The sequence below is a fragment of the Bos indicus x Bos taurus genome, chromosome 6, assembly GCF_003369695.1.
Source record: "Bos indicus x Bos taurus breed Angus x Brahman F1 hybrid chromosome 6, Bos_hybrid_MaternalHap_v2.0, whole genome shotgun sequence".
Taxonomy (NCBI): Eukaryota; Metazoa; Chordata; class Mammalia; order Artiodactyla; family Bovidae; genus Bos; species Bos indicus x Bos taurus.
In genome coordinates, this window is record NC_040081.1 from 113,563,859 (window position 1) to 113,590,632 (window position 26,774).

At 54.7% G+C, this 26,774-nt stretch overlaps 1 protein-coding gene across 3 annotated transcripts in view; it reads right to left on the reverse strand.

Annotated features, from left to right (window-relative positions):
• AFAP1 (actin filament associated protein 1) overlaps window positions 1–26,774 on the reverse strand; it is a 149,732-nt gene continuing 122,958 nt past the window's right edge. The window contains exons 12-18 of one of the 3 annotated variants that reach the window (XR_003511617.1): window positions 22,065–22,182; window positions 16,160–16,274; window positions 11,124–11,288; window positions 9,246–9,436; window positions 7,848–8,012; window positions 1,876–5,139; window positions 1–1,812 (exon numbers count right to left, since the gene is read on the reverse strand). Coding sequence is in view for 2 of the 3 variants with exons in the window: in XM_027545113.1 (XP_027400914.1) it covers window positions 5,113–5,139; window positions 7,848–8,012; window positions 9,246–9,436; window positions 11,124–11,288; window positions 16,160–16,274; window positions 18,891–19,157; window positions 22,065–22,182 (1,048 nt within the window). In the remaining variant the exon portion in view is untranslated. Of the gene's footprint in view, window positions 5,140–7,847; window positions 8,013–9,245; window positions 9,437–11,123; window positions 11,289–16,159; window positions 16,275–18,890; window positions 19,158–22,064; window positions 22,183–26,774 lie in introns of all 3 variants that reach the window. The other 2 variants (XM_027545113.1, XM_027545114.1) reach the window with 2 other exon arrangements.

Consider the following 26,774-nt stretch of genomic DNA (forward strand, 5'->3'; position numbering starts at 1 on the left):
TTGGGAGAGTCGAGTTTATTAGCATACACAAAGATGGCACGCCCGAGGGCGCCAGTCTGCGGGCTACACCGGGTAAAACTAGAAAATCCATAGCAAAGCAGAAAAGTCAAGTGAAGCCATTACAAAATCGGGCAAATGGACTGAAAGTGAGTATTTCCAATGCAAGTCTCTTCTGATAAATTTTTTTTTTTTTACTTTATGAATTAAATACATGGTGAAACAGTGAAAATATATTTACAGTTATTTAAAATGGACATTGCCAACATATTTAATTAAAAAAACCTTTCCCATTTTTTGCCTGTTTCAAAGAGAATTTTAAATATGACTTTAGCTTTTAAAAAATACAATAAGGAAATAATTACATTCTTAATATGAAAACATTTTACAACTCACAGCCATGGTCAATCAATGCTGAACACGCATAATTTAAAAGTTGATGTTAAAGTTTAAAGTTAGTGTTTCCTTTATTTTTAGAAAAAAAAAATCAAAGATTATCTTATTAAAAACACCTCTGGTCCCTAAGAAATATGATCTGATGATTCTATCTGGATAGTTTCTTCCGTGGCAACGGATAGAAATACCTGGTGATGCTTGTCTGCTGTCAAGCTGGGTTTATCTGGAAGGACATAACTGGATTATTTCACAAAAGATGGGGTGCATGTGAGGCCAACATTCCCCGCGCATGAAGCGCTCTCGTCTTTACCAAGGACACAGGACAGGCATCCCTGCTGGGGCTCGGGGCCACCAGGAGGCTGCTGCTTGTTTTGGGATGCTGAGCTGTGTGTAGTATGTGTATGTGTGTGTGTGTTGCAGGGGGGCAGGGCATGAAAATGTTAATTTATTTCTAGTTTATTTCACAGTATCAACCCAGTCCATCATGGGGATAAGAAGACAGTAAGGACAACAAGAACAACAAAATACCCTCTTTAAAACTGTGCCATGGCCTGAAATTATTATTCTTCCATTAAAAAACCTTAATTGGGGGGGGGGGGTGGGAAGAGGAAGGCAATAGTTTAATACTGAAGTGTTGCTGAGCGGAGGTGGAGACACCTGGGCGTCCTTCTGGCTCCTAGAGGAGGTGTCGCTGGGCGGAGCGGCCGGGCTGGAACACAGACATGTCGGGGAGGCCCTGCCCGAGTGCCTGTCCCTGGGCCAGGCCGCGAAGGCTCCAGTCCCAGGACAGATGCTGGTGAAGGCTGCCCGTGGGCAAACTTTACATTTCCTTCCAAACAGGGTGCTGACACTTACTCTTTGGGCAAGAAAGGCTGGGGCCGCAGACAACAGCATCCTGCCCACAACCCTCAGGCCCAGCCCAGCTTCGGCCCTGCGCCCTCCCCTGGGAAACACAGGCCCAGCAGTCTGTCTCAGTGAACAGGAGCCTGAAACCCCTCGCTGGGGGGCCGGTCTCCAGGGCCAGGACACACGCCTTTCACTTTCTGTGACAGATTTTTCCAAGTTGGCATGTCTCCAGCCCATCAGGGTCATCCTGGGTTTTCACGAGAACACCCCAAACTAGCTTAGGGACCAGGGAGATGGGCCAGGGGACGGTCCAGCTGGACAAGCCAAGGTGTGCGAACCGAGGGGCCACGACTGGCTCCCCATGGTCCCCGGGAGAGGAGCCTGGGGAGATGCGTGTGCGAACCGAGGGGCCACGACTGGTTCCCCACGGTCCCGGGAGAAGAGCCTGGGGAGATGCGTGTGCGACCGAGGGGCCACGACTGGTTCCCCACGGTCCCCGGGAGAAGATCCTGGGGAGATGCGTGTGCGAACCGAGGGGCCACGACTGGTTCCCCACGGTCCCGGGAGAAGAGCCTGGGGAGATGCGTGTGCGACCGAGGGGCCACGACTGGTTCCCCACGGTCCCGGGAGAGGAGCCTGGGGAGATGCGTGTGCGGGTGCCCCGGCCCGCCAGGCTCCACAGACGGCTGTTGGGAGGCAGGGGCGCTGCTGGCTCCTCAGACCCACAGACTGGCCCTGCTCAACCCTTGGTGGCCTGGGAGGAGCGGTCCTCTCCACCTCCTGAGCCCACGTCGAGGGTGACGTGGCATGCCCTCTATGTCTGTGCAAAAGGTTGGTGAATGAATGAAAACACTATAAAAATGTAGTATAGGCTGCCCACCCCAGTATCCTTGGGCTTCCCTGGTGGCTCAGCTGGTAAAGAATCTGCCTGCAATGCAGGAGACCTGGGTTCCATCCCTGGGTTGAGAAGATCCCCTGGAGAAGGGAGAGGCTACCTGACTCCAGTATTCTGGCCTGGAGAATCCCATGGACTATACAGTCCATGGGGTCGCAAAGAGTCGGACACAACTGAGCGACTTTCACTTCACTTCATAAAAACGTGAAAATGAGGGGATTTTCAAGGTTGATGAACCCTTGCCAAAACAGAGCCAGGAACAGAAGCCTGAGAGGCTGACGGTCACCATGTCCTAAGGGAAGGACCTCGAGACCCTGGGGAGGGGACCGTCTCACGCCAGGGCTCTGGTCCAGCCACCACGTTCATCTCATTTTGGTCAGGATCCTATTTGGCGAGCACTCTGTGACCACGACCGTCTGTTGGAGGGATGGGGACATGGCCCAAGGATCCGCTTCTCCCAGGGGATGGGGGCCTGCACCCCGGAGCAAGGGTCCAGGCCGGCTGCCTCTCCCCTGAGGCTGGCTTGGTCACCACTTCCTCCTGGTCTCCCCCGGGGTGAGGGGGCAGCCCCCTGGGCCATGTTTCGGGTGGGCTACGGAGATGGCTGTCGCTGCCAGGATTCTGACAGGATGTCCACAGTGTGTCTAATATGTACAGATATAAATTAAAACCTATACTTACTGAACATATACAAATAAATAACTTATTTTGAAGCAAATGCCTTAACTTTCTGATCAAATCTAAGATGTCGAGGGAAACACACGACATCACACAGCCCGACGCCGGCGGCCTTGACCCCCACAGGGCCCGTTTTACGTGGCTTCGGGGAACAAGACAGGGCTGAATCCTCCGTTCTCTTTAAAAGGCTTATGGTTGTGAAAGTGAATTTAAAAACGTGGGTTTTTAGGCAGGAAATACGTAACCGGGAGTCTGAAGACCAGGGCCCACATCCTGCCTCCGGTGCCAACCGCTGTCCTCAGGTGCGACCCACAGAGGTGGTCGCGGCGACCGCTGCCAGCCAGCCCAGCGCTGGTCGACTCTGCCCACCTGCACCAGGATAAGATCACCTTTTCCCTTCTCAGTAACAGTTGAAGCCTGACCACCGTCTTGGACAAAGTTGGCTACTAATCAGAGGAGCCGGAGAGCCACGACGGAGAATGTTCATTTGACCACAAGGCAGTGAGAATCCACAGCGGCTCACAGTTTATGGAAACTCCGCTTCATATGATGCCATGTGCTCCAGCCTCCTGCGTGGACGGGAGAGCAGGGGGAGCGGCACTGGGGAGATGGGCTCCTCACTTCCCAGCTGGCTTTCCGGGGGTCGGGGTCACGGGTGCAGGTGAGACGCGCCCTCACCTGCTGTACCAACTACGGAGGATGAACCTGAGCGTCGGGCGCCAGGCCGCAGCTCGCAGACCAGACAGCCGGCTTTGCTGAAATCCAGGCTTTTCAGGTGGGCTCCGGGGAAACAGGCTTCCCCGGTGGCTCAGATGGTAAAGAGTCTGCCTGCAAGGCGAGAGACCTGGGTTCGATCCCTGGGTCGGGAAGATCCCCTGGAGAAGGAAATGGCAACCCACTCCTGTACTCTTGCCTGTAAAATCCCATGGACAGAGGAGCCTGGTAGGTTACAGTCCATGGGATTGCAAAGAGTCAAACATGACTGAGTGACTTCACATGGTCCAGGTAAACAGCTTCCGGTTCTGCTGCGAAATTCCTAGGCACCAAGACCACTGCCCTGCTGTGGTCGGTAAAGCCAGCCAGGGCCCGTGCCAGCCTCGGGGGCCACTCTGACCCTGCTGACGACAGCAACCTTGACTGTGTGGCCTGCAGAAAACGTGAGCACCAGGACGTGGTCACAGGACGCTGACTGCTCGCTTCCCGCTCCTGTATCTGACAACACACACCCGCGGGGCAGCGGACACCAGGCCCGCTCCGGTGGCGGGGGGCAGAGAGCCCGTGCACGCGTGTGACTGGTCCTTCAGTCGGCGTGCAGGGGGCTCCGGGGTGACTGATGGCTGTCCTGGGCAGTGGCCATGCTTCCCACAAGGAGTATTCCTGAGAGGTCCCTCTGCAGACGGGAGGGCTGGCCTGGTCCTCAGACCCAGATGACCTCCCCCTGTGGACAGGCCTGTCCCCGTCACGTCTCAGGCTCTAGAAACATCCCACAGGAGGCAGACAGGGATGCTGCAAGAGGCCCTGCCTGGCAGCCAGGCCCCTGGGGAACGAGTGTGACCGTCACCCCGTGGCCGCCCAGGGCTCTGAGACCACCCGCTGGCTCTGAGGGAGTCGGAGGGGGCGTGGATGCTGGAAAAAGCAGGAAAGGACACACAGAACGTGAAGCGCCGAAAGCCTCTGCCGCCCTTCCAAAGCGGGACAGACCACGGACAAAACATGACCCAGAAGCTCCGGCAAGCCCTGGGCGCTAGGTGCAACCCAGGACAGAGAGGGCGTTTCCTTAAGGCCTAAAGAAGAGTGTCCTGGTGACAAAATCATCCGTTCACAAAATGTTCATAAAAACAGATGGAAACTGCTTCATAGCATAGCTCTGTGGTGACTTTACCAGGTGTGGGGGAGGCGCTGGTGAGACTCGGGGGGCGGTGGAGGGTGGGGGGGTGTCCCCGGGGCGCCTAGCTGAGCAGCGGGCAGCCGCAGGCCCACGCTGTGCCCAGCATGCAGAGCATGTCCACGTCGAGGTCCCTGCAGGTCTTCGGTCTGGAGGGGCGGGGACGGGTGGAAGCCGTCATCTACCTGGGTGGGAAGCTGTGGCTTCTTCATCTGCCGGAGGGGGAGGCTCCCCACCTTCCGCCCCTTGCCATCTTTTCACAAATGAAGTTGGAAGCCAAAGCGTTACAAGTAAATCTCTTTAAAGGGAACCATTATACAGTAGAGAGGATACGTGCAGTGGGCCTGGGTCCTGGCACCGGAGCGCAGTCGCAGGGCGGTCACTCGACGCTGCGAGAGCCGGGCGTCCTCCGGCTCTATGTCCCGTTCTTCAGCTCCCACTCCTGCCAAGCGAGGGGAGAGGGGGCATGTACAGGTCCACAGGGCACGCCTGGGGCCGGGGCAGGCCAGGCCACCTCCCGCATGCGCCGGTGCCCAGACGGGGAGGATGCGACAGCCCAGAGCTGGAGGTCGGGGCCCGTCAGCCCTCCTCACACCAGGAAACCCTGTGACTGGCAACCTGCCACTCCCCGGCTTTTGCGGGCACACCCTCTCACACTCAGAGCAGCCCTCTTCGGGAGTCGGGCATTACCCTAGGAACACTGCCTGGGATGATGGTTCTCGATGAGAACCCAGGATGAGTTAGAGGAGTCCCAGAAAGAAAGGCCAAGGTGGGAGCAGAGACGTGCGATGCACTCACAGGTGGATGGACGCTCCCAGCAGCCGGGCCGGGCCACCACCCCTTTCCTCCAGCCACGGCTCCCCAGTCACTATGCTTGGGAGTCCCGGGAAAACCCCGCTCAACCCCACTCCGTCGGGGAGGCCCTGGGCTGGTCTGAGTGGCCAGCTGTGCGTCTGCTGCAGCCAAAACCACACAGTTCACACTCATCGTGAGGGGGACGCGCAGAGCACACGCCCTGCACAGTGAGGGCAGGCCCGCGAGACGTAGCCTTCCAGAGCCTGCAGCTACAGAACCGTAATACACTTGTTTCTTTGACGGTAAAGAAAAAAAGGGAATATTCTTATCGTATTTCCCTTCTGCAAATAATTAGGGGGACTTTGTGGGACAGCTCAATTCTAAATATCTCTCAGGCAAAACATCAGATCAGATCAGATCAGTCGCTCAGTCGTGTCCAACTCTTTGCGACCCCATGAATCCCAGAACACCAGGCCTCCCTGTCCAACACCAACTCCCCGAGTTCACTCAGACTCACGTCCATCGAGTCAGTGATGCCATCCAGCCATCTCATCCTCTGTCGTCCACTTCTCCTCCTATCCCCAATCCCTCCCAGCATCAGAGTCTTTTCCAATGAGTCAACTCTTCGAATGAGGTGGCCAAAGTACTGGAGTTTCAGCTTCAGCATCATTCCTTCCAAAGAAATCCCAGGGCTGATCTCCTTCAGAATGGACTGGTTGGATCTCATTGCAGTCCAAGGGACTCTCAAGAGTCTTCTCCAACACCACAGTTCAAAAGCATCAATTCTTCGACGCTCAGCCTTCTTCACAGTCCAACTCTCACATCCATACATGACCACAGGAAAAACCATAGCCTTGACTAGACGGACCTTTGTTGGCAAAGTAATGTCTCTGCTTTTGAATATGCTATCTAGGTTGGTCATAACTTTCCTTCCAAGGAGTAAGCGTCTTTTAATTAAATGGTTGCAGTCACCATCTGCAGTGTTTTGGAGCCCAGAAAAATAAAGTCTGACACTGTTTGCAGTGTTTCCTCATCTCAAAACATATTCCTCTGCAAACTAAGAATACTTAACGGATGCTAAGGAAAGATGGAAGGCAGGAGGAGAAGGGGACGACAAAGGAGGAGATGGCTGGATGGCATCACCGACTCGATGGACGTGAGTTTGAGTGAACTCCGGGAGTTGGTGACGGACAGGGAGGCCTGGCGTGCTGCAATTCATGGGGTCACAGAGTTGGACACGACTGAGCGACTGAACTGAACTGAAGCAAAGTAACCAATGGCACACAATCATTCTTTTCCCCAAATTTACCAACACACACAGGCTCGGTCAAACCCGTGTGCTATGAAGGCAGACAGTGCAGATGCTGTTTATAACCGCCACCATCACGGACCCGCCCGTGAACGCAGCAGCGAGCGGCCAATGCTCAACACTCCGGCTCTTATCAAACACCAGATCCACTTTCCAGAAAACAGTATCTCCCAGCTGATCTGCCCTGGGCTCCAAAGCCGCCAGAGAACAAAGGAGACGGCAGCTCGGAGAGGGTCCCAGGGAGAGAGGGGAGGGGGCGGCCTCCACGTTCGTCGGGGCAGATGAAGCCCGTCTGGATGAAGCAGGGCGACTAGGGAGAGAGGGGAGGGCGCCGGCCTCCACGTTCGTCGGGGCAGATGAAACCCGTCCGGATGAAGCAGGGTGACTGGACCACAGCACACACTGCCAGCTACACCACCCAGGACTGCGCACTTTGATAATCTACAGCTTTTTTGTTGTTGCTTAATTTTCTGAGATTTTAAGTTTGGCATCAAAACTTTTCAGTGGGCAGTGCCAGCGAACAGCTGAAAGGCACGACAGGATGGCCCCTCGGGCAGAGGTTTATGGGGTGAGGGTGGGGAGGCTGGAGAGGGGTTGGAGAAGAGCACGCCTTGACTTTTTTGTTGTTGTTTTAAGGATCCCATTGGTCACCTGGCCAATCTCTGCTTCATCAAAGAAGACACAAGTCAGAAGAAGCCAGGAGGCAGAACCAGAGCTGCAGGCTTTCCTGACAACAGATGGCATAGGCCTAGAGACCAGGTCTTGGCCGTTCCTGACTCTGAAAGGACGGCTTCCTGAAGGAGGGTCTGACTTTAGAAAAGAACTGGGAAGATACTCGTGGAACAGTATCTAATATACAGAAGCTGTAGAACCAGATCAGGAGGCCATGCTTAGCTCCTCAGCCCCCCACCATCCCCAGCAAACTCAGCGCTGAAGTGCCCCCACCCCTCCTGCCTGCATCGGCGCTGGGGTCGCCGCCCCCCCCCCCAGGATACCTGCTCCCCTTCAGCACTGCCGCTCCCCCAGCGGGCGGGGTGGGCGCTCACCTTGGCCTTCCGCAGCACGTGGCCCCGGCAGGGCGAGTTGCCAGGGGCCGGCCGGCTCTTCTTCAGGACGGCTGCACTGTTCACGGGCAGCGGGCCCTCTGCGTCGCTGGTCTCACAGCTGGACATGGGCGAGTTCTCCAGAGTCCGATGCCTGAAAACCGGAGACTGTTAACAGAAAGAGGAGGCACTGGGTGAGGTGCGGGTTCCAGGTCTGCAGTATTTTCCATGAGGGAAATGTTTGATGAAGAAAACAGGCTTGGGAAATAGGCAAAAATGACAAGCGAAGAACTGATGCTCTTGTGTGGTGGTGCTGGAGAGGACTCTGGAGAGCCTCTTGGGATCGCAAGGAGCTCAGTGCAGTCAATCCTAAAGGAAACCAACCCTGGACATGTACTGGAAGGACTGATGCTGAAGCCACGGGGTGCCACAGTCCAATCCGGAGGATGCCTGACCGCTTACAGCACGGTCTCCACAGGTCAGAGCAAGTCCTGAGATGGAGCGGAGCGAACCTGCGGTTGCCCAGTCCCCAGTGAGATCGCAAGCTGCTCCTGTAATTTGCTGTCCTTCCCCAAACGAGGTCTCGAAGACTGACCGCCCTGTGCTCGCTGCGTAACGTGTGATGTAGAACACTGGTTAGATCGCACAGAACGTCGTTTTAGGAGGACAGTGCTTCAGTGACCATTCCCAGGGGTCGCTGAGAAACCCCCCTAGGGGCTGCAGCCAGCTTTCCCCACGTTTTCCTTCACTTGGAAATGCCTTCAAAGGCCACTCTGGCTGAGGGGTGGGGTGGGGAGGAGGGAGCCGCTCTGTCCACCCCCCAGGAAGCCAAGCTGGGCTCTGAGGGGGGCAGCCCGTGCCCTCCCCCAGGACAGGTGTGCCTCATGGCAAGCTGCTGTTCCCAGGCTGTGGTCGGGGTGGGGACAAGGCAGAGAGCCGCACGCAGGCAGATGGCAGCTCTGGGGTCCCAGGAGGGGCCCTCCAGATAGAGGAGCAGACCTGAGGTAGGGCACAGGGAAGGAGAGCTGACAAGAGGGGGCTGAGTGGGAGACCCTCGAGAGGAAGGGAGAAGCCCAGAACGTGGGGTCACCCCAGAAACCGAGAGCAGCGATTGGCACCCAGAGACACGACATCAGACAGAAAAAACCTGACCAACCCAATATTGTACTCAGATTTTGCCAAAGGGAAGAAAACAACTTGGGGTTTCCACCACCTTTAAAAAAGTTCAGTGAGACAGAGAAGAAAAAATTCAGGGTCCGTGACCTTGAAATATGGCCAAGGAACGCGTTTCGGGTGGGCACGTGAGCTGTGTCTTGGCGAGGCTGATGCTGGGGGACAGGGATGAGTTGCGACCTGGGAGAGCATGCCTGGCCCCTCTCCTGGGGAGCAGGTGGACTGTACCTGTGGGCTGGACGTCCCTGAGCGGGGCTCGATGGCCAGCCCCAGGGTGATGCCGCCAGCCAGGGCCTTCTTGAGGCTCTCCTTGACCTCCGTCAGTTCCAGCTCCAGGTTGACGCGCTCTGTCTCCTTCTGCTTACACTCCTCCTCCAGCTTCTTCAGCTTCTCTTCCAGGACCACCTGGGTCTTCCTGCCTGGAATCCCAGAGGAACACTACTGCTCCAGCTGAAGGCAAATACTTCCAAGCATCCGAGGACGGATGTTCGGGGACCCTCTGCAAGGCGCTCGGCCCAACCCTGGGGTTCTTGCTCCCCACCCAACTAGAGTCTTTCCCACCAAACTCCAATCCAGCAGTTCCTGAAAGGAACAGGGTCCCTTCCCAAATGCCCCCTTCATGCAGCTGGGAGAATATGGACTGGGAAGTAGAAGACCTTGATGCTCACAAACGGCAGGAATTTGGGGCCTGGACCTCAACACCCTCATTTTAAACTGAGGAATTTGGACTAGGTGACTCCCAAAGGTGTCACTGACTTGAAACGTCTGAATATTTTTCTGTTCTCATTTTTCTCTACTCGAATCATCTTAATTTCCCCTGTGCTCAAAATATAATACAGCTCACGTCTCCATGGAATACGGCACATTCACTGTATTTATCTTATTTGAAATGTGTCATGGTGACACGGGAGGGCAGATAATGTGCCCATTGCACAGATGAGGAACCTGACCCCAAGGATTAACTGACTGATGGGCATGGCCCCAGCCTGGTGCCTGGCAGCACACGAGGGCTCTCTTCTCCCAGGCCCGAAGCTGGTCTAATCTGTCTGCATCTTCACTAACCTGCAAACTGGAAACACGGAGCGAAGGACTCTCCTCCCGTCCTGCTGACTTGGGGGCTCCCATTCAGGTCTCTGCCTGAGCCTCTGATCCCTTTCCCTGTCCCAGGGTTGGGGGCGGTGCGTCTCACAGGAGATACCACCTCCTGCCCCTCCTACAGGCTATCTCAGACCGGCACACACCGGCCTCCCATCCTTTAAGCTCTGAAAGTGCTTTCCTTCTTAAAAAATCACCTAGGCACAAAGTCAGGGACGGCTGGAGCTGCCGACTAACTGCGGCACATCCGCCAGCTCCTCCGGCACAGACGCCGATGGAAAGCAGGAGCTTCCCTTCCAAACCACCCTGGTCTCTGCGTCCCTCCTCCTCACCCCCACCCCCAACCCGAGGTCAAAGGATCACAGTTGACAGCGTCATCCTCACCCCAGGATCAGACTCAGCCCTGAGCGGAGCGGACAGACGTTTTTGCAGCGCCCACCCCTGAGCCAGGCACTGCTCGCCCAGCTCCCCTGAGGAGGAGGCCTGACCTACAGGAGGCCTGACGACAGGTCTGACCTAGAGACAGACGGGCTGCAGTCCACACTGGGGTGCCCTCCTCCCCACTGAACCCCTGGGGTTGCTCCCATCCCCCTGGGCTCTTCCCAGATACCATCCGCAAGTGCGCCACCACCCCGCTCTCGCTGGTCCCTCTGCAGGGAACAGGGGGCTCCTTCCAGCCCCACAGGGGGCCTACCACCTGGGCTTCTGTGGACGACGTGTCCTCCCACTGAGACAGCCGTCACAGCCAGGGACCAGAGCTCCGGAGCCCTGGGGCTCATGCCCCCGACAACCCGGCCGTCAGCACCCGAGGCTGGGACAGCTCCCGGCACCCACCCGGGCCCCAGCCAGGGGGCCCCGACCTGCCTGGTCCTTACTCCACACCGTGGCCCCTGCCACGGGCTTCCAGCAAGGCTTTGGAACTGCGAGAAGCACCACGTGGAAGGATGAGAGCCCGGTGAGGAGCAGACCCTGCGCGGAGGCGCTGGCCCCGCAGAAGGGGGCCCCGCGTACCGGTGTTCACTTCGATGGCCGCCCTCAGCCCCTTCCTCTCCTTGCGCAGCTGGGCCAGCCTGTCTCGCAGGCCCTCCCGCCTCCTCAGCAGCTCCTCTTCTTTGGCCTGCAGCCGCTTGGCATCTGCTTCCACCCGGTTCTTGCCATATTTGTACTGGTCGGCATCTTTCAAACAAGAAAGCGTTGGTAGGAAATTAGGTTTAACCAAGCAGATGACGGGCCAATTCATAAAGCCCATTTAGTCCGCCAGCTCCATAAAATAAACTCAAAGCGAGTCATTTTGCTAATCTAACGAGGAAAAAGAACAGGATGGGTTTGAACCAAACAGAAAAGTGACTGGTTCCAATGATCCGATATTCTTTGAAACGAATTTCAAAGATGAAAACAGGATGTTCGGTTCAAAATCGCTCAGTCATGTCCGACTCTTTGCGACACCAGGGACAGTATGAAAAGGCAAAAAAAAAGAAAAGGATATTAGGAAATTTCTTTAACTCCTCCCATCGAGACAGGATGCCACGTATACTCTTCAGTAAGGTCGAGAGTGAACCACACGTTCTGCCATCTGAGAAGAGGGGTCTATCGGCGCCAGAAATAATCTCCTGGTGCACGCAGGCCTCTCACCGTCACGTCTGACCCTTACAACGGCGCTGTCGACTCTTCTACTGACTCTGACGGCACCTATGCCCCCTCCAGGAGTGGCAGGGCTGGCCCCTGGCGTGGACAGAGATCACAGCAGGAATCTGCTGGCACGCGCACACGTGAGAGAGCGCAGGGGTGTGCAGAGATCACAACAGGAATCTGCTGGCACGCGCACACGTGAGAGCGCAGGGGCGTGCAGAGATCACAACAGGAATCTGCTGGCACGCGCACACGTGAGAGCGCAGGGGCGTGCAGAGATCACAGCAGGAATCTGCTGGCACATGCGCAGGTGAGAGAGCGCAGGGGCGTGCAGAGATCACAGCAGGAATCTGCTGGCACGTGCACACGTGAGAGAGCGCAGGGGCGTGCAGAGCCGCATCTGGAGCCTGACGGCCTGGGAGGGGCCCAGCCTGCTGCCCGCGCTGTGTGGCCTCCACAAGGCACTGCCTCGCTCTGGGCCCCCTTTCCTCGCCTGTGCGACGGGGGAGCAGGAGCGGGCAGTTCACAGGGTGGTGGTTGTTGTTTGTACTCGTTCAGTCGCGTCTGACTCTGCGACCCCGTGGACTGTAGCCCACCAGGCTCCTTGCATCCATGGGAAACTCCAGGCAAGAATACTGGAGTGGGGGGCCATTTCCTCCTCCCGGGATCTTCCCGACCCAGGGCTGGAATCCGAGTGTCCGGTAAGGTGGATTCTTCACTGCTGAGCCACCAGGACGCCCTCACTGGGTTGCTTTGAGGGTAAATTAGCGCTCATCAGAACTCTGAGCAAGCACAGAATGAGCACTAGGTAAATAAATGCTCATTGAACACAGAGCGGAAAACTGAGCAGAGAGGAAACTAGCCTTAAGGACAGTTGAGAGGCTTGGCCAACATCACACCACTAGCTGGCATCGTGTTAAACCCTGAGCCTGTGCTCGTCTCCTCTAATTATGCTACCCTACCAGAATAGTCAGGGCCACAGTTCTGTGGGAAGACTCTGGAGAGTCCCTTGGACAGCAAGGAAATCAAACCAGTCCATCCTAAAGGAGATCAGTCCTGAATATTCATTGCAAGGACTGATGTTGAAGCTGAAACTCCAATACTTTGGCCACCTGATGCGAAGAGCTGACTCACTGGAAAAGACCCTGATGCTGGGAGGGATTGAAGGCGGGAGGAGAAGGGGACGACAGAGGATGAGATGGTTGGATTTCATCACCGACTCGAAGGACATGAGTTTGAGCAGGCCCCGGGAGACAGTGAAGGACAGGAAAGCCTGGCGTGCTGCAGTCCATGGGGTCGCAGAGTGGAACATGACTGAGCGATGAAACAATTCTGTAGCTCCCAGGGTCTCCCGATACCCCTGAAGCTAACCACTCACACCTGACGACTCAGGCCTCCTGCACCCCTGCCCTTGGCAGCTCACATCCCACGAGATACCACAGTGGTTTATTTGCAGGTCTGACACTGTTACTAAACTGGAAATGACTTCTGGGGAGAAGCCGTGGGGGAGGCAAGGGGTGTCATGGTCAGTGATGAAGGCAGTGCAGCAGGGAAGAGGTGATGACTGCGGGCCAGCAGCTAATCTGCCGGAGCCTCAGCTTCACCCCGCACAGAGCAGAAGTGCTAAAGCCTACCTTGTACATTAAAAAAAACCCAACACAGTCAATGCCTATTAAACTCCTCCCTCTGACAGGACCACGTGACGCCCGGGGGGTGGTGGACGCTCCCCAGCAGCTCTCATCCCAGTCAGCGATAACGGAGCCCCCAGAGCCCTGTCCACCCTCCCAGGCAACGGTGAGCCCTTTCCAGCCACGTCTAGCGCCGCTCCTAAACCCAGCATTCACCAGCTCTGGCAAGGCAAACCATGGTGTCTGCACGAAACTGCATTACGGAAGCAGGTACACAGCCATCAGTCTTGGCTCAATCTTCCCCTCAGTAAAGACCCAGCAATGCCCCCCCACCCGCCCCCCGCCCAAAGAATGGTAGTAAAAGGATCACAGCGCGAGAATGACCAAGCCAACAACCTGAAACGGAAGGGAATCCCCGGCGGTCCAGGGCTTAAGGCTTCGCCTTCCAGTGTAGGGGGCCCTTCAATCCCTGTTTGGGGAGCAAAGATCCCACGCGTCTCAGAATCAGAAAACCGCAACATAAAACAGAAGCAACATTGTAAGACACTCAATATAGACTTTTTAAATGGCCCACATCAAAAAGAAAAATCTTAAAAAGGCTTGAAAGTAAAGCGTGCTCTCAGGGGCATGGATACCGCATATTCTACAAATAGAGCGCAGTCCAAACTCGGCAAGCTCGTTTCCGATCTAAGCGGTTTCCTGACAAAGCTGTGTACAGTTGCCTACCGCCTCCCGCATCATTTGGGCCCCGTGAAATAAATGCCACCCGGGATGCAATGCAACAGGCTGACGTGGCAAAACCACACTGCAATTTCTCTTTCTTCATCACCGGATGTCACCAAAGGTAGCGAGGATTCCCTACCGAAGGCCTCGTGAGATAAGGAGAGCGACTGGGAAACAGAACGGGAGCGAGTGCTGAGAGACGGAGGAGGCGGAGGCCTCGTGAAATAAGGAGAGCGACTGGGAAACAGAACGGGAGCGAGTGCTGAGAGGCGGAGCAGGCGGAGGCCTCGTGAAATAAGGAGAGCGACTGGGAAACAGAACGGGAGCGAGTGCTGAGAGACGGAGCAGGCGGAGGCCTCGTGAGACACGGAGAGCGACTGGGAAACAGGACGGGAGCGAGTGCTGAGAGACGGAGGAGGCGGAGGCCTCGTGAAATAAGGAGAGCGACTGGGAAACAGAACGGGAGCGAGTGCTGAGAGACGGAGGAGGCGGAGGCCTCGTGAAATAAGGAGAGCGACTGGGAAACAGAACGGAGCGAGTGCTGAGAGACGGAGGAGGCGGATTTCCTGAGCCCAGGCTCTGCAGCACCAGGCACTGCAGACACGCTGCTCTGTCCCCCACCTGCTCCCCCAGGTGGGCCTAAGAGACTGTAAAGACACCTGACTGCGTGAGGGAAATAAGATCTGCCCGGAAAGCAGGGTCAGAAAGGGCACTTTAAACAAGTGAGGACGAGGAGGCCCAGCGGGGGAGTGAGACCATGTCTGAGGAGAAAGGCAGAGCTGGGGAGCTAACGTGCGGGAGGCCCGAGCTTCCCCAGGGCAGGCGCCGCGAGCCCCCCACAGCGACAGCGGGCCTGTGCACACCAGAGGCCAAGCACGAAGCCCCGTCTCACCTGCCGAGTGCTGAGTCTGAAATCAAGCCCCTGGCACTCAGCAGGTCGGCAGCCAGGTGCCGAGTCACGTGGAGTTGCGGCTACTAGCTGCGGGGAGCTGTGCCGAGCCCAGCTCAGAATGTGTCAGCCCGGCTTCCCAGGTGGTCCTGTCAGACTGAGCTCTTAATTCCCACGTTCCTCCCGGGGAAACTTCCGCGACAGGCCCACACTCAGCGAGGCGCTCCAGGGCCCGCTGAGAGCCCGTGCTGAGGCCTGTCTGGAGCAGCGTCTGCCTGTGGGACCCTTGGGGACAGAACCCCGGGCACCCACTGCCTGGTCTTCCGTCCGCAGACCCTGCCCGACTGGCTGGATGAAGAGCGATCCAACACAGCCAGGGCGGAAGCAAATACAAACGCGTACGCCGACCGAGCTCCTGGAGGCATGCGTCTGTGGATCACGAAGGATGCTGGGCGCAGGCGGGCTCCTCTGCTCAGTCCAGCCCCTGCCGGATCTGCAGCCTGGAAACCCGGTCCGTGCACGGGTTCGGGGAGACCTTGGGGAGCCTCATCAACGCCCTGAACCTGCGTCTACACTTGAACAGTGGGGTGGACGATGCCACCGCCCCAATCTGGGGTGGGGCCAAGGGGACGACACGGCAAGGAGAGAGAGCACAGCGGGGTGGGGGGAGCAGGACGGCTTACAGACCCTGAACGGCTCCTGCGGTCTGAGGGACACGTGCTAGCCTCTGATTTCAGCCAGAGGCCCCGGCTGACCGTTTCTACGCCTCCCACACACAGAGACTGAGCTCAGACAGCTTATGAGACTCAACCCAAGTGGCTCACCCAGTAGACTGGGGACACAGACGGAGGAGTCTGACCCACTGACCAGGACCCCTCACAGCAGCACCGCCTCCCGAACCCAGAATTACCTCAGGAGCAGGTCTACAGCTGAACCAGCTCTGTCTGCTTGCGTATGCAGCAACCGAAGAGCCAGGTTAAAAGTCACGGCCATTCCGCAACCCAGCAGACAAGGAAAGATCCGGGTGTGAACGGATCTCTCTCTTCAATTGCCCACCCCGCCCCCCGCAAGACCTGGCACTCTCCACCTCCCCAGGTGGGAAGGGAGACAGCCACACAGCCCCAGCTCTTCACGCTGCACCCAAAGCCAGAACATGGGAGATGGAAGGGTCGACTTACTCGAAGGCGTCCGCTTCACGCCAGCCGCCGAGTCAGCCTTTTTCTGCTGCCCGCTCAGAGCCTTGCCTTTGCCCATGACGCCATTGGAGGCCACGGGGGGCTTCTTACCCTTCGACTGTGGAAATAAACATGTGGGAGAGTGAAAAGCAAGCAAACACCTCTGGGGTTTTTTGTAGTCAACTGTTTCAGTCTCTGACTCTTTCGAATGGAGCACAGACAGAAAAAAAGTGCAGGTGTTTGGTAGACACCGGTCTGGCTTCCCAACATTGGACGGCTGTGAACTTCCTGGAGTGGCTAAGAAGGTTCTAGCACTGAGGTTCGGAGCAAACAGGGAACCCTAGGATGTCCTCAGTTGGAGTGCGCCAAGGTTACCCATTTCTACCGGGAGGTGGCATACGCCGATCAAGACACAGGCACAGATTGTGGGTTTCTGAGGGCACTGGGCTGAGGTTATTGACAGTCTGCTTCCAAGAATAACCAGCTTTTACTGTGGAGGAATGGTCTTTGGGGAAGTAGCAGACCATGTGCACTTAAGTCTTCAGCTCCCAGGGCTTTATACTGATGTCCTAACTGGATAAATAACTACCGTTTGATTCGCTCATGGGGTCTGAGGAAGGAAGCAGAAGAAGCTAAATACAGGAACAGTATGAACTGCATTTTAACTCACTATAGGATTTTAGAATAATTCAACGTATCCCTACTTCTTTGATGGCTGCAAGCCAACCCGGGCTGCGTTCTGCTCAACGGATGTGTGCGCGCCCTAGCTGGGCCATGGATCCAGTTAGACGGTCAGGCTGACAGCACACGTCTGCCCAGGCTCCTCCATACGCACGTTTCTTACTGCTGGGAGCCTGGGTTTGTGGGGGGCCAGGGCGGGGCTTCGAATTCCCACTCCATCATTTAGGAGGTGCTGAGCGCTTCATGAACGCGTTCTGAGCCTGCATGCTCATTTGAAAACGTAAAGATACGGATGCCACCCACAGGGCTCCTAAAAAGCTTAAACGACACAGCGCCCACACCGAGAGCCTGGACAGCAGGTGTGTGTTAAGGGTAGCGGGCCCACTAAATGGCCAAATGAGGGCACGGAGCTGAAGGTAAGCGGCTTGCAAATGTGCTGCCCCCTTGAAAGTAACATGAACAACAACGAAACACAAACGAACCACATGTCAAGTGATTCCAAACTAATCAGGGGACACTGATACGATAAGATACGATATTTTGTCCCATCATTTTTACCAAAGTGAACTCCAATACCAATAAAAAGACATGTCAATACCTTCACCTAGTAAGTGAAGCATGTGACCTGTGAGACTTTTTACCTAAGTGCTCATAAGTTAAGTGTCAGGGGCTTCCCTGGTGGCTCAGCTGCTAAAGAATCCGCCTGCAATGCGGGAGACCTGGGTTCGATCCCAGGGTTGGGAAGATCCCCTGGAGAAGGGAAAGGCTACCCACTCCAGTCTTCTGGCCTGGAGAATTCCACAGACTGTACAGTCCATGGGGTGGCAAAGAGTTGGACACAGCCGAGTGACTTTCACATCATTTTCACTCATAAAAAAACTTTCTATGTAAGTACTTATGTTTGAAGATGCACTGGACTGGGCCCTCAGACTCACTGAATCAGCATCTCCAGCTATTGTTAAAAATAAAACACAAAAACCTTCCTACAGAACTTTGATAAAAAGAGCGGGTTTGGAAGAACCACTATAAACTATCACACTCTGAAATTCTAGGATCTTACTTGGCATTCATCATTTTCTCAAGATTACCCCAAAAACTGAAGGGAAAAGAAAATAATTTAAAATGTGGTCCTGTGCTTTATGTTTGTAGAGTATTCTTCCAGGCACCACTTGGATCTTAGTTTAAATGCATGCAAACACAAAATTAATATTTACACTTAAACGCCACAGTTTGCCACAAGTGTCAGGTGTGGGATGGACAGTCGCTCAATGTCAAGATTCCGGACCATTCCGTGATCATCCAGGAGCCTTATTACCTACTCCATTTTAGGGAGTATACGCCTATACTCATGACGGGAGCCTACTGTAATCCTGGGATTAATCCTGCTCTAAGGTCTGAAAGCAGTTGCCAGTGGAGCCCACCCTTCCTCAAGTACGAGCAACGAAAACGCAGGAAAGGAACCCGCAGCTCAGAAATCTGGAAACTCACCGCCCTATCCTCTTTAATACTTTGGCTCTAATCACCGTAACTCACAAAGTTCCCTGGGGAACTCTGAATGGAGAGAGGGGGGAGCAGGTGAAAGACAACGCAACCAGGGGCTTGCAGTTGCTGCTTAGTTGGTAAGTCGTGCCCGACTCTTTACGACCCCACGGACTGCAGCCCGCCAGGCTCCTCTGTCCGTGGGATTCTCCAGGCAAGAATACTTGGAGTGGGTTGCCATTTCCTTCTCCAAGGGGATCTTCCCGACCCAGGGATTGAAACCAGGTCTCCTGCATTGCAGGCAGATTCTTGACCTCTGAGTCCCCAGGGCAGCCCCCTGAACTAGTCGGGCTGGTACGTAACATGGTTAAAGCTCTGCGTCTCTTGTAACCCGTCCCTGGGTGGCCGGACGCTGAGTGCATTTGCAGATCATACTCTAGTTGAGGGGAAGACTGCGCTCTACCCCTGATGGGGCTCACTGACGGCGAGCTGGTGGATACCCTGTTGCCGCCAGGCCCTGCAGGAGAAGCGTGACTGAGAGATTCTAGGAGACGACAGAAGGGGGGTGCTGTACCTGTGAGCTGAGCCCGAGAGACACCCTCCCCACGGAAGAGGTGTTAGTGACAGACGGGGAGGAGGGCAGGCCGGAGGAGGCGGGGTGTTTGTAGTGGTTACAGGACAGCCTGTCAGGAGACGGCCTAGCAGCCTTCCTGTCAGCGGGAGGGTAGCGAGCAAAGATTTTCGGAGACGGCAAGTTATCGTACAGGACGGCGTTATCATAGAGCGCCTCTTCTCCCAGGCCTCGGTTGCGGGGCGCGGGAACGTCGTCGTCGGGGCCCCACTGGAACACACACAGCGCGTGGTTAGTTGGCGCCCCAGCCGCAGGAAGCAGAGCACAAGAGATGTTATTAGCAAGCACCCCGGAACACGCATGCATGCCCCACGCTGTTGTCAGCAACACACACACACACACACACACACACACACACACACACACGACTAGGTGAACTGATTCAGAAGAGCCTTTCTACCTTTGGGGACTTAAGATATCTTTTTTCCTTAAATTGTTCCCAGGGTTATTGGCTAATGATATTTTTGTTTTGTTTTGTTTGTTAAAGTGGGGTTGGGGGGATAAAAAACCAAAACTGACATGTCTTTAAAGAACATGGAAGTCCTCCTGATCCAGGAAGCAGGAACAACGTGATTTAAGGAAAAGGATGCTGAACTGGGGTCCATCCGGAGATCAGGGGCTCTGGTTCTCCTGAAAAAATGTGTTAACTTCTTGATCAGAGATGTGTTAATACATCCTTCATCACCCAAGCATTGCTGACGGGAGATGTATCGATAGTCACTTACACAACAGATTACTGGTGACAGGCGTTGGTTTCCGAAAAAAAATCCCCTGGTCAATAGTGAGTTTAAGATACCAGGAAGCACTTTATCTTATTTCACAGTAAAACTGATGCACGATGCACAGAATTCTGCCAGGAATCTTACAAAGTAGGGGAGACTAAGGCATGGAGCTCAGGAGGAGCTGTAGGAGGCAGAGCCAGAGCGAAGGGCCGAGTCTGTAACTACACGGCCCTCAGCGTCTGCACCTCAGGCCCCCCCAGGCCAGGAGAGGCTGGGCGCAGACCACCCGCGGACCCTCCCAAGCTTGCCATGCGGGCTTCGGGTGTACGCTCTGTGGGTCACATGACTGCCAGCATCCCCAGCATCCCATACTTGGTTAGGCCTGAAGAAAGTGCAACGGCCAAAATCACAGGCTGTTACAAGAAAGAAATCCAATCACCATAGAAAACAGGATGCTTCAAACTATTAATTGATACAATGGCACTGCTTCAGTGGAGAACCTTTATACAAAGGATTAAAATAGCTACAAGCCACTTCAGAACATGGACATTAAAGTACAAATTAAAACCCAAACTCACAACCACGGCCAGATTCGTTTAAGTTTTAAAGGTCTTTATAAATTGCTTTGCATTTAAAAAAAAAAAAAGAGAGAGAAAATATTAATTCATGTACTATACTTATTTTAGCCTATTTTTATATCCTGGCAGAGTTCCTTTCTGCCAGAATGCAATTACGGCCTTTTGTTATAAAAATAGAAAAGGCTTAAAATTTCACTGTAGGAATGTTTTCGTTCCGCTGCAGTCACTTCAGTGCGTCTATTTTTGTGTGCTGGGGACCCATCTATAATCTAAAAATAACAATACATGCAGATAAACATGGATGTGAGTGTTTCATAATGACAACCTAGCATATATTTGTCCCGGGTTATTAAGACGGTCTAGACGGGACCATCCTCTTCCTAAAATACCAGAGGATTAGGTCACATGGAAAACTTGGAAAACAAGGTCCGCCGCACCTGCGGGTTAGAAGTGCGTGAGCGCCTGTCAGAAGCTCCTTTCGAGATGCACGTTCACCCGGGCCTCGGGGAGACGCGAAGGGAAAGAATCACTGAAATTGAAACGCTGCTAAAACAGCAGGTATCGAGGCTCAAAAGTATGAACTTTGTCAAACTGAGGAGCGAGGGCGCCTCCAAAAGAGAAGGCCTGGTCACCGCGCCCAGGAAGGGGGCACGACAGTCTAAAGAGAGGCCTGATCTCCAAGGAGCCCTTAGGCAAGGAGTCAGAAGCCTGAACGCTGGACGCTCCATCACTCACTCCACCCGCCCAGCGACGCGCGTGCACAACTGCCTCCTCAGTGCAGAGTCTCGGAGCCGGCAGCTTCTCAGCTCGGGGCCAGCGGGAGCTGTGCTCGTTCCTGGGCTGCCCGAACCTGTGTGGCATTAACTGGAGTGCGGGGACAGGGGGCCCAGGCGGGCGTCTGTGGAGGTCCTGGCTTTCTCTACACCACTCTGCCCACCACGTGCCCTGGGAGAAACCCCTCTGGGGGCAAGGTTCACAAGGGGGCCTTGGGGCAGCGAGACAGAGGCAGGGCTGCATGTTCTCAAAACATCTGGGGCTGAGGCCAAAGGCTCAGAGGAGCAGACTGTCCCATGCGGTTGGTCTACAGTGGCGGGGGAGGCTCCCCCAAGACTAGCAAGCGGACCCCGAGAGCTGGGCTGCCTGGGAAAGGGCCCAGAGCCTGGCCTGGGACCTGCTCCTGTGGGGCCACCATGGGCTTTCCCTGAGCTCCTGGGTCCCGCTCTGCAGGGCGGGCGGCTACGGCCACAGCACGAGCCAGAGCTCCCCCAGTCCTGGAGACCCCAGCTGAAGGTGGAGTGGGGATGGGGGGCAAGGGGGCGAATGGCCGGGCCTGTTTTTGGGCTCTGCAACTGGGACGGGCTCTCGAAGCCTGCCCACACCCTGACGCCCATGACCTAATACAGAGCCCCTTTCATCTCAACCCGCACTTGAACATGGCCTTGCAGGCCAGGCCGGCTGGCCGGCTTATCCTCCACTGATGAGAGTCCCAGCTACTCGGAGCCCAGCTACCCTGAGGACGCAGGAAGGTGTCCGGAGCTGGCGATTTGGTCGTTACCCTGCGGCAATGTCTCCCTTCTGATGGAGATTTCTGACGGTGTTTGGCTAACGGCATTGACGGAATAACAAACGGCTCCTGGGGCCAATGACCCTCATGTTCACACGTGGATTAAGGCAAACAGGGTGTCAAACACAAGAGAGGTGGAGTGTGGTTTTCATCCTGCCTCTCTCGTTTAGGCCGAAAGGAGGGGAAGTCACAGGGACCCACAGGCGCCCCCCTTCCAGCACAGCTGACCCCCAGCTCTGCCCACCACACTCACCGAACCGCTGATGCAGGGGACGTCATCATAGTGAAGCGCCGTCCCGCTGGGGTGCGCGTAGCCATTGGAGGTGCTCCCCACATAGGGGTTAGTGGACAGAACACGCCGGTTCATAAAGCTGAAAGAGAGGAAGCGGGTTACGACCCTGCGGTGGATGACTGAGCCTCCGGGGGCGCTGACGGGTGCCTGGGCTCTGTCCGTGGCTGCGGGTGGAGAAACATCAGGACCTGGGCAGGACCGGGTGTTCTACAGCCATCAGGGCGGACCCTCACCTGCAGGACGGGACGTCATCCGTGCCTGGGACTGCAGCACAGACCGGGGACGAGTCTGCCGGGGCCTCGGAAAGCGGCCCTGCACATGCCTGGTGTGCCACAAATAACCCGGCGTTCAGCAGTTTATAGCAGGGGCTCAGCCTGCTTCTGCCCATAAAGCTTGACCGGAACACCTTTATTTACCGGGACCCTTCACTGATAAACTGTCTGTGTCTCCTTTTTTTCCACATGCCTTTTTCATGAGCCTGGTAATTCTGGAAGCAGAGACCATCTGGCCTGCAAAACCAAGGTATCTCCTCTGTGGCTCTTCTCAGGGCATGTTCATGGACCTTGTTCTAGAAGCACCTTAGAGCACCCATCCCACAGCCTTTCTTGAGCTTTGTTCCCTCCTTGAGTGTTTGTTCCCGCTCCTCTGCCCTCCCGCCCAGAACTTCTGGGGGCCTGAGGGCGGCCACCCCCAGCCCTCGGGAGACCCACATGAGAGCTGGTGATCTGTGAGGCTCCGAGCACCAAGCCCACTCCCCGTGCCCCCGCCCCTCCCGCTCTTCACCCCAGGCCCCCAGCGGCTCTCTGCCTGCAGCTCTGAGACCCCTCTTTCCCAGTCACCCCAGGTAAACAGCGTCCCCTCCCCTCTGCACCTCTCTGCTGTCCCTGCTCCTTCCTACTCACCCCAGGTAAACAGCGTCCCCTCCCCCCCTGCACCCCTCTGCTGTCCCTGCTCCTTCCTACCGCTAATCATCCCCCGACACGTGACGCAGGGATGCCCGCCTTCCCCACTGGAACCTCAGCTTCAGGAGGACACACCTCTACCAGCTCTACTCCTCATGTGCCGGGGTGACAGCCAGCAGATAAAAGCTGCTCAACAAATACGAATGAAGGAAGCAGGGAAGGAAGGAACGTGTGAACGGTCTGCTCGTGGTACAAGTGAAAACCCTCAATGTCGAGGGAAGAACTACCCTGTAGATTCTCCAATTTTCCCAACGGGAAAAACTAAGATAGCCTGAAATTTAAAACAAAACAAAAAATCTGTTTTTTCAAATTTTGCTTTTTCTTGGTATCTGACATTCCTATGGTAGCTAGAGGAATGTAAAAAACAGGGCAAATGAGCAAACCTGTGGGCAGCAAGTGGGAAGGGGAGACCTGCCTCTCAGACTCTTGCGACAAAGCTGCCCTGGGATTCCTGGCTCCTGAGAGAATGAGACGAAGGGGCTGTACAGGATCCGCCCTGGGGTTAAACCTGCATTTCCCACCCACCCGCCTGAGCACGGGCGGCGGCTTGGGTGCAGTGCTGCCCTCTGCTGGGAGAACACAGAACTCACAGCGAGTCCCACCCGGGACACACAGCCGTCTCACAAAGTAACTCTTTTCCTGATACAAAAATGCATATGATTGTTCTGTACTTAAAATACTTTAACATATATTTAGGAAAAGATGCAGGAGACATGGGTTCAAGCCCTGGGTCAGAAAGATCCCCTGGAGAAGGAAATGGCAACCCACCCCAGTATTCTGGAAATTCGTGGACAGAGGAACCTGGAGGGCTACAGTCCATGGTGTTGCAAAAGAGGCGGACGGGACTTAGCGATGAAATAACAACAATGTATAGGAAAAACAGAATACAAGAAACACAGATGGGATTTGCTTTCAGATGCACATTTAACATTTTCTGGTTTAAATACCCCATTAGAGGGTATTTTGGGGTGAAGGGCTGGTGATGAGAGGAAGGCCACAGGATGACCACCCCGGCCCCACGGGTTGTCTGTGGCCCGATGTGCTCCAATGCCCGTGAGCACTGCAGGGCTGTTCCTTGCTCTGAGACAGATGCCCTGCCCAGGGGCTGTCTCCTGCCTGGTCTGGGCCTCCGCGCTCTGGCCCCTGCATGGTCCCCACTGGGCAGAGATGCCAGGAGGGAGCGTGGACCACGAGGGGTGGGGCAGAAGCTCACTCATTAGGAACAGACACCAGCAGGTCACTTCTGACCCACAAGACCTAACGGGAGGTCACGGACACACAGGATGTCCTGTCCCAGCTGGAAGAGACCTCGGCCACCAGCCAGGCTGCCTGTCGTCTCTCAGAGAGGGACCTGGGCCCCCCAGCTAGGTCTCTGGGATCCAAGACCAAATACAAGGTCCCTCGCCTTTTGACCAGACACTCTTCCTGCAATCCACTGTTGGCCACATAGAAGCCTAAAATGAGACACGAGGCCACGTGCCACTTGTTAAACCCAAAACATAAGATACAGAAATACATGTGCATGCTCAGCCGATTCAGCTGTGTCCAAATCTCTGTGACCCTATGGACTGTAGCCTGCCAGGCTCCTCTGTCCATGGGGATTCTGCAGGCAAGAATCCTGGAGGGGGTTGCCGTGCCCTCCTCCGGGGGATCTTCCTGACCCAGGGATTGAACCCGCGTCTCCTGCATTTGCAGGCTGGTTCTTTGCCACTACGGCCCCCGGGAGGTGTGTGTGTGTGTATGTATATATATGTAATATATATATAATGTGTGTGTGTATATATATATATGTAAAGTGCACACAACAGAAATGCCGCCAGCTGAAGCACCTTTAAGTGCCCGTTCCGGGGCCCCAGGCACGTGCGCCTTGCTGTACGGCCAGCAACACCACCCGTCTCCAGAGCGCATCGTCTTCTCACAACGCCGTAACGCTTTCAAGGTTCGCCCGTGTTCTCAGGAGCTGCATTTTGGAATAAGATCTCCCGGGGACTCCGCTGAGAGGGTGGCTTGCGGTGGCGGTCTCCCGCCGGTCTGTCTGCCCCCTTCTCTGTATCCACACTGATCCACAGCTTTTAGCATCACCAGTGCTGCCACGGCTCTCTTATGGGCTCCTACCCAGCACGACTTGAAACAAGTTCCAGAAGAAACTTTGAGAGCATCTGCCTTGTATCCTCTATATCGTGTCTTATTTAAAAACAGGCCACGGAAAGGCATGCTTTGACTCTTCATTGTTACTAATACTCTTCAACAGACCACTTCTTCTAGGAGACCTCACACTACTATTCTTTCCTCTACTGCCTCTTCCCAAAATATATCATTGTCCTTTCTCCTTCGGACATAATCAATGCACACAAAATTCCCCTAATGACCTCGAAAAGATTCGCTAACTGGCTGCCAATTACATAAAGGCAGAAATTAATCTTAGACTATTTATTACACTGTCAGGCTACCATATTTTATATTTTGAAAACGGTTTCCCTGTTAAATCTCTCTTAATTGTTACAGAAGGTTTAACAGAAAACTAATAAATAAAAATAAACTTTATTGCTAAGTGACATTTCCAATAAAGATTTTAATGGGGCGGCAAAGATTCTTGCAGCCATAAACTTGTGCATGTTTTTAATAAATCAATTTTCAAAATTGCAATCTATGTTCCTTTTTCGAAAATGTGACCTTCTCATATTTGGTTCAGATGAATATTCCATTCATCTGTGTCCTAGGGGAAATATTTTTCATCAGGGTTTCTCTTAAATGTTGTTATCAGTTTGCTTATTATTGTTGTAGTTACATGTAGACTTATGAGAGGCTTTTCGAAACTAGTTACGTGCAAACAGTACAGTTAATGACCATGAACTCCTTTCTTTTATGTCACTCTAGATGTGCGGACGGAGAAGGCAATGGCAACCCACTCCAGTGTTCCTGCCTGGAGAATCCCAGGGACGGCAGAGCCCGGTGGGCTGCCGTCTATGGGGTCGCACAGAGTCCAACGCGACTGAAGCGACTCAGCAGCAGCAGCAGCAGATGTTCGGGTTGTGCAAAACTGGACTTAAGGGTATTACGTTTCCTTAGAAACAACTTTAAATGTGCTTTATTTACTATACAATTAGGAGACTCACTGTAATTTACTTACACTTTCCTAATTAGAATCTTATTATGGGAAAAAAAATAACAAGAATGAACAGAACAGTGAGCACTTGATCACTGTCACTCTGGTTTTCAAACAACAGAAGTGAGAGAGTACAGGTGGTCTGACTTCAGAAATCCTCTAACGTTCCTGGAGGTTTTCCGGTAAAGTTGTATAGGATTAACTCATTTTGTCAAGGCCGTTGATCTTAGTTGGGTGGAACATGGTGGCTTGATTCCTAACAAGTGCATGCTCAACTGCTCAGTCGTGTCCAATTCTTTGTGACCCCACAGACTGTAGCCCATCAGCTCCTCTCCCCATGGAATTCTCTAGGCAAGGATATCGGAGTGGGTTGCCATTTCCTTCTACAGAGGATCTCCCCGACCCAGGGATCGAACCCAGGTCCCCTGCACTGCAGGCAGATTCTTTACCAGGGAGCCACCAGGGAAGCCCGATTCCTAATACAGGCCGATGTTATCTTTACTTTACTGAGCCCCCTAGCCAAGCATTAAGTTAACGTTCATCCCACAACCCCATTCAAGACTGCTCAAGTGCCCCACAAACACCACTTGTGTGGAAAAGTTA